This window comes from Phytophthora parasitica (assembly GCF_000247585.1).
Source record: "Phytophthora parasitica INRA-310 unplaced genomic scaffold supercont2.12, whole genome shotgun sequence".
NCBI lineage: Eukaryota > Oomycota > Peronosporomycetes > Peronosporales > Peronosporaceae > Phytophthora > Phytophthora nicotianae.
Genome location: NW_008648998.1, coordinates 169,725 through 177,427, shown reverse-complemented (window position 1 = coordinate 177,427; position 7,703 = coordinate 169,725). Strand labels below are relative to the sequence as shown.

The 7,703-nt window shown below is 50.0% G+C and overlaps 3 protein-coding genes across 3 annotated transcripts; all 3 read right to left on the bottom strand.

Moving 5' to 3' along the window:
* Window positions 1-17: 17 nt before the first annotated feature.
* PPTG_22119 (hypothetical protein) lies at window positions 18-759 on the bottom strand (the record flags this gene model as incomplete). Its single annotated transcript, XM_008902013.1, has 2 exons — window positions 18-21; window positions 614-759. 2 exons carry the CDS (start codon window positions 757-759, stop codon window positions 18-20), a joined length of 150 nt encoding a protein of 49 aa, XP_008900261.1.
* A 3,073-nt stretch (window positions 760-3,832) lies between these two features.
* On the bottom strand, window positions 3,833-4,506 carry PPTG_22118 (hypothetical protein; the record flags this gene model as incomplete). The annotated part of the gene is made up of 2 exons (XM_008902012.1): window positions 3,833-4,380; window positions 4,410-4,506. 2 exons carry the CDS (start codon window positions 4,504-4,506, stop codon window positions 3,833-3,835), a joined length of 645 nt encoding a protein of 214 aa, XP_008900260.1.
* Window positions 4,507-5,034: 528 nt separating this feature from the next.
* On the bottom strand, window positions 5,035-5,818 carry PPTG_22117 (hypothetical protein; the record flags this gene model as incomplete). Its single annotated transcript, XM_008902011.1, has 3 exons — window positions 5,035-5,056; window positions 5,473-5,704; window positions 5,803-5,818. The coding sequence occupies 3 exons, from the start codon at window positions 5,816-5,818 to the stop codon at window positions 5,035-5,037; spliced, it is 270 nt and encodes an 89-aa protein (XP_008900259.1).
* Window positions 5,819-7,703: the final 1,885 nt, after the last annotated feature.

Below are 7,703 nucleotides of genomic sequence, written 5' to 3'. Positions count from 1 at the left end.
TGTAAGTCGCATGACGTCTAGCTGAGTATGGGTGCGGTGGAGAGTGGTTAATTCGCAAACTTTACTTGTGAAATGGACCAGGTACCTCCCTCTCCTCTCGTCGTGGGGGATTATCCTTGCGATGACTTTTCGGTACGTGTAGTATAATAGGGATTGTAAGCTGACGGTACGTACAATCTGGTTCTGCTCCGTTACTGACGATCCCTACTATGTATAACAAGAAAATAGAACTGAATGCCTGGACGGCTAGCATGCCGGGGAGGTCGCGGTTCGTATAGTTTATTGGCAACGCTGGGGGACCTCACTCACAGTATTTGTTTTGTAATGGATCCTCTATTATGCTGCAGGCAGTCCTTAGATAGTAACGACTATTATTACTTGTCAGAGGTGTGTAAATAAAGATTGTTTATTGATTGACGGCTTAGCTTCAGGACAATCAATGATTGCAATCTTGTCAATCTTCGAGCTAGATATTGCAGTATATTGTCGATGTTTACAGTACAGCTGCGTCGTTGATGGTTTTAGCTTTCTCAATGGCCTTCCTCGGCAGCATCCTTGTGGACTAATTGGCTGGCAGTTCTTTTTCATGCATTCCTCAGCGACGGATTCAAACCCATTGTGATGACGTCTCAGATGTGTGATCAGGTTCTTGTAGCCGGCCTCTTTCTTTTGCTTGACGACTTCGTTACAGATTGTGCATGTGAGCTCCGTAGATGTGGGGTCGTTGTAGAGTGTCTTGACGATCTCGGCGTTCTTCATGGTGTGCTGCTGACCGCTAACTTGGCAAGTATGTGGCAAATTGGATAATGACCACGCTTAGCGAGCTCAAGCTCCCTCTTACGACAAGTCTGCCGACCAAAATGGCGCCAAAACAAGTGGATATTCGCTCGTCGACTCGGTTTTGAAACATTTGGTTGACGGAATGCTTTTCTACCGTGGTTGATTGGTTCTAGAAGCGCAAAGAGGCTATAGGACCTAGGGAAAAATCTAAGATTGTGATTGCCGATCTTGACACAATCAATTATTGTGATTAACAATCTTGACAATCCAACAACTTCAATCAATATTTGCATACCCCTGATTACTTATATCAACTCGATTAAATTGGAGTGTGTACCCCTCCTCCCTCGTTTCCCTCAGTGCTGTCATTATATTTTGGGTTCGAGTCGAAGATTCCTAGATGGTTTCACTGATTCTGAACCAGGCCGTCCTCGTCAACCTTAAAACAGAAGGTGTTCCACAATTAGTCTAAGCGACATTGGATGCTGATCATCCTAAACGAAGCATCGGCAATTGTTGCTCGCAGCATAAATACCACGGGAACGCAGGGCAATTCACGCCAGTTGCTATATCGTATATTGATTGCGCGGGAAACCTCCCAGTATTTGTTTTTCTCCATTTCGTTAGAGTACTTACTACAGACAACAAATCTGTAGCTTGGAGAAAGCTTTACCTGACCACATTTGCTGTTAAAGATTTGAAAGTGTGTAGCCTAACATAATAGAAAGTTATAGGCTTTACAGGATTTCCTACTTGTGACGGGCTTCCGTCACACGCTTGCCATCGCGTTGCGGGATGGCCAATTAGGCCCCGATTGTGTATCACTAGCTGGGACGGCCTCGCGTGTCGAGGCCGTCTCGTCAATCAATATATTGAGAGTCAATTTTACCTTCCTGTTCAGTGTACGTCGGTAACGGGCCAGAAAGCCCGTTACACCTGGTAGTACTTTGTACTCCGTCCGACGACCAAGACCAAGATGAACGACGCGTCGATGCCAAACGCGTCTGTCACTTCGCTGGAGCATGCTAGTTTTTCCCACCTCTCAACGATAGAGTGGGAGACGCTGGACCGCCTCGCTGCAGTGTCTAGCGACGGTGTCATTACGACGCTGCTGACTGTGAGCACTGAGGGGCAGCAACGCCTGGCCGCCCAGGAGTTCATGGCGCGTGAGCTCGCTGACCTTCGTCAGCAAGTGTCGACTCCCGCGCAGACCAAGAACAAGACCAACATCGTCAAGCTCGATGTCTCGACCTACAGTGGCGAAGGCGAGAGTCGCCTTCACCTCAAGCGCTGGTTCTGCGAGGTGGCCATCGCAATTGAAGCTCGGCAGCTGTCTACCGAGCTTGCGCGCACGCGCTTTCTCTTATCCAAGTTGACGGGAAAGGCGAAAGATTGGGCGCTCGGCAAGCTCGTTGCCGACGCCTCCTGCTTCCTGACTACGGACTCCATGAAAACGGACCTGCGACTCGCATTCGAGCCGCCACAAGGCGAGACCGCCCAGAGAACAGCTTTTCTGCCCCTGCACCAAGGGGCAACTTGACGGCGCGCTGCTGACGTACCGCGTCGATCAAGAGGACCCTCCCCCCATCGTCGTTCCGCTTGACGATTACCTCCGAGCTCGGCTGACCCACGAGTTTCACGATACTCGAAATGGTGGACACCTCGGTTGCGACCTTCGCGTCCCTTTCTCGCGACTTCTACTGGCCGCATATATACAAGTGGGTACGAAAGTGGGTACGCTCGTGCGATGCGTGCCACCGCGCGAAGCCGAATCCATCCAAGCAGTAGATCTCTCCCTGTCGCCACCGCCGCGTGGTCATCCGTGAGCATGGACTTCGTCTTTGGCTTACCTCGGGACACTCGAGGTCGTACTGGCATTCTTGCCTTCGTTCGCCGCTTCAGCAAGATGGTCCATCTCGCTCCTGTCGCAGCTTCGATCACCGCGCAGCAGGCTGCTGCGCTCTTTGTCGACGTGGTGAACCGCCACCACTGCATCCCGTCCTCAATTGTGTCAGATTGGGACCCTCGCTTCACGTCCGCCTTCTGGAGAGAGCTCTTCAAGCTGCTGGGGACGCGGTCGGCTATGTCTACCGCGTCACATCCCGAGACGGACGGCCTAACTGAGCGCGCCAACCGTGTCGTCGAAGAGATTCGCCACATCGTTTACCTCCTGGACTTCATTCCTGTCCATGGTCGAGTTCGCGAACAACAACGCTGTGCACTCATCGACTGGCTTGACCCCGTTCTTCATCAACTTCGGCCGTCATCCCCGCGTCCCAGTGCTCCTTGGGATGGAGCACCCGTCCATCGCTCCTGTTCCCGCAAGCGAAGACGCGGCAGTGTCCGCGTCGTCCGACCCGGTAACCTTATCACGTGCGGCCGTGCCTCTGACGTATGTTGCCAGTCGTGAAGGTACTCACGACACTGCTGCGCCACTATTACACGCTGTCACCACGCGACATGGTGCCAAGACTGCCACGCAAGGAGTGCGTACACGCGCCGCCACGAGGGCCGCGCTGAATCCAGACGGTGCGACTCAGGGACAAGTGCCGCGAACAAGTGCCGCCACGAGGGCGACACCGCCTGACATTGCCGCTTGGACTTCGCGGACGTTGATCGCTCCAAGTCAACGTCGTGCCGTTGAATACCAGAACGCGCCGGGTGCGGTCGCTTCTGCTGTGCCGATTCCCGCCAATTTCGACCCGTTTCCGGTGCCACAGCCTCATGATGCTGTGGGTGTTAACGACTTCTTGGCAAAGCGTGACTCCATCGTCCGCTTCGTACGCGACACCATCGCAACGGCGGTGGAATGTGAAAAAGAATATGCTGATCGACGCGGCCGCAAGAACAGAGAGGTGTTCGTTGTCCGCGACCGCGTCCTACTCTCGACGGCCTGGCATCCAACCAACAGCGGTGACGAACTTGGGCACAAGCAAGCTTGCGCCACGATTCGTACTTGGGGATGCGTACACGCTTCAACTGCCTTCCGCTATTCGCCTGCATCCTACCTTCTACGTCGACCGACTCCACCGATACCACCCGGCGGATGTCCCTAGTGGCGCTGTTCCCAGCCAGCGCCCCAGTCCCGATCACATCCACAGCGCTCCTGTCCACGCACCCCCAACTGTTGACTCAGCTCCTCCAGATCACGCTCCAGCCGCTCCCAAGCCCGGTAGCGTTCACGCTCCGCCTCCACTTCCGCCCAGCGGTCGTACTGTCCGGTTCCTGCGCGACGGTCCTCCGCCTCTCGTGGACAGCGCGGGCCACGTTTGACATATCGTGGAGGCGATCTTGGAGCACGACGATCGTCGCGCTGGTCCTCGTCGTACGCAGTCTGGTCGCGGCGCTCGTATCCGCGGCTATCGCGTTCCCTCGCATCGGCAGTACCTTGTCCGCTGGATCGGTCCACTGGAGGATAGTTGGGAGGCCGGCGAGGCGCTCCTCCAAGACGTTCCGGACTTGGTGGCGGCGTACGAGGCAAGCGTGCTAGGCGGCGCGGCGGCGCGCCGCGCCTAGCCTCTCCCAGCGCGCGCTGGTACCGTCGGATCACATTGTCTTCGGTGGGGGAGAGATGGGCAGCGTCAAAGATGTGCTGCCATGCTGCAGGACCTGGTCACGAGTGCTCGTACCCGCAACAGCGCGCACAGCCTTCGTTGAAGTGGACGAAGCAGCTATCCCGATCGGCTCCCCATGACAGCTCGCAAGATCCAAAATGAGTCCGTGCATGTTTCCTTTTAGTGAGGGGTGGTGTGACGGGCTGCCGTCACACGCTTGCCATCGCGTTGCGCGATGGCCAATCAGGCCCTGATTGTGTATCTCTGACTGGGACGGCCTCGCGTGTCGAGGCCGTCTCGTCAATCAATATATTGAGAGTCAATTTTACCTTCCTGTTCTGTGTACGTCGGTAACGGGCCAGAAAGCCCGTTACACTACTTATTAGGCCGGAACTTCAATGATTTACTTCAGTAAATATTATATCCATTTCTCCAGCTTACCGTAAATGTACTGGGCATGCTTGATGGTCAAGATTGCGAACAGGAGCGAAATAGTAAACTCAAATTGATCTGCTGAACGAGCTGGGTATTTTTGTCATGATGTAGCTTGACCAGGCTCAGGTCAATTATCGGTTTGCACAATACTGTATAATATATTTCTTGATCATATTCACAAAACCTCAGCGTAACGTGTGGCTACGTGATTAGAAGCCACCATGACTTGGTCTTTTGTATGTGGCTCTAAGCCACAGCAGGTCACCTAACAACTGGGGCTACTGACTCTGTAATGCCAAATCCCCTAACAGCACATAGGAATTAAAACGCTGAGAATTTAAAATAAGTGAATAAAAGTGGTTACTATTTTTTAATCGTGTGTTTGAGCACGAACTTCGTGCTCAAACTTCGTGCCACGAAGTGATTGTGGCAGAGCGATGCCAAGCGGAAACAAACCGCCTGGCAAAGTTATATCTATTTCCCATCGTGTGTTGGATGTGTGAGATTAAGAGTTCAGCTGATCCAAGAAAGCAGAGCGCGAACTCGGGCGTAGGTAGCCGTTAACCGCAACAAATACAATACAAAATCAGTTGGTCCAAGCTCCACTGCATCCTATTATGAAAGTTCTGCGCGGCAACCAAGTTGCCCGTATTGCATGTCAAAGCTCAAGATCCAATTCGGCAGTGTTTGTCCCAAATCTTACCCACTGGTTTTCCACTGTTGTTCGTGACAGCGCATTTGCCATTTTCCAATATAGAGAAAGTCGGATGTTGTTCTCCCAACAACCAGAGTCATGCGTGTCAGTTCCTCCATATTACTCTTTGCGGTTGCTCTTGTAGCTACTTGCGATGGCAGCGCTGCAGCAACCAACGGTGACACCTCCACAGCCACGGCCAATTCGAATGTGAGAGAACCTGAGAAGACCCACGAACTGTCTGATACGACATCAGCTTTGGAGGAAAGAACCAACAATGGTGGAGGCAGAGGTGGAACCAGAGGAAGAACTCGTAAAATTCTCAGAAACCGAATTCACGGAACCACACGTCCATCGGATTAATGTACACGAGTGACACACCATACCTTTAAAGAGGACCTTCAAAAGCTACTGCAGTACCTGGAATGGAGGAAGAAACAGTAAGCCAAGAACACCCGTCGTCTTCAAGCCTAAAATTTCTCCTGTCAGGTCCAGTTAGCCCAGATGCTCTGAAACGACAACGTTAGACTGCCACTAAATAACAATTTTCTCGTAGAGTACTGCCTAAAATTACCAATTGGGTGTGAATTCAGATTCTACTAGGCAGAATCGTTAGGGAAAACATTTTGTATAAGCAAACATCAATCGACAACTAGTAGAATTGACCTAAGGAAATTTACCAGCTAATTACAAATGTACAACACATCTTTTTTGTAAACTGCTGGAACAATTTCACGTAATTATTGCTGTGAAACGACCAGTTGCTGGACCCACCCTCCCCCGTTGTTGACGAACTCGCTGTGGTTCGGAAGCAGTGCTTATTATTATACGTGATGATCTAGTAACGAGCACAGATTGCGAACCGCGTCCGGATCGTAAGCTTAAATTGATTTGAAGGATGAGCTGAGCTGGACACGTCTTTGTGATTCAACAATATTGAGAGAGAGAGCGTCAAACGACATGATGGTTCGAACCATTTGGAATTTTCGATATCCATTTTCGTACCTAATCGAACTTCAAAAAGATATGTTGTAAATTTTGCACGTAAAAATATGAAAAAAAACTCGTACTATATTTTAATTTACAAGATCGTTCTGACAGTACTCAAAAACATTGGATTTCACAACCCGTCAAAATACACCGCCATTTCGGATATTACTTTCGAATAGCCATGCTATTCAAAAGTAATATCTCTAGTTTCGAAACAAACAGTATCTCAAAATAAACATGATGCCCTTTAATCGCGATCCGTACTTAGGTTCGTGAGCATCATTTCGTTTGACGATGTCTCAACTTACATATATATAAGTTGGAATCCTTGTCTGATCTAATAAGTACTTTATTCGCACAAGTAAATAGCGCGGCATCTACCTATAAAATGGATTCCACATGATTTAAAGCTGGCAATTCCATCACAGAGCAGACCGATAATCTTCTGTCTCATTAGGATGATGTACCCGCCTTCAAAGCTTACTCAGTATATTATACACAGCTGCAACAAAATAGGGAAATGACTCGATCGTGTATATTTGTATTTTTAATGCTGAATCGGTAGACTCGCTCTAGTCCTTGCTAGTCCGAAAATGGTGTACACTGATCCAGTCACAATTACAATCCTGCAAATGTACTCGAGGATGCATGTAGTTCTAACGGCTTCTGGTAAGCTTAGGCAACTACTTGCTTACTCCGCATCGATCTTGGCCCCTCCTCCATACGGCTGGGTGATACTTTGAGCGTTGCACATGGTGCCCAAACCTTCGACAGAAGCATTACGATCGAAGACATTGTCACCAACGCAGCTGTTATTCTACTTTCCAATATCATTATAATCTTAAGAAGTATTTTTGGTTTACTACTGCGCAGTGCTGTGGCATCAACATTCATATAGAGACCTACGGACTCTAAGTCCAAAAGCGCGTTAACGGCGGCCGCGCCATTCCGACTATCGGCTCAGGAAGCGCGGTTGTTAATGTATACTTTAGATGACATCCTATCGAGATGGAAATCAATGAGAGCGCTCGTATAGTAGCTTGTAGTGCTGACAGAATGAACCCCCTCACCTGGGGCAGTTCTGTTAGTACAGTTTCAGCTGCTTGATGTTTCCTTACCCAGTTTAGACATTTTTATATATTATTAGTACATCGCCAACAACTGATAATACTCAGCTATTTGACATCTACTGATGCAGTCACACAAACTACCGCTTTGGCAATGAAAATGCTAATGTATACCGATCCCCC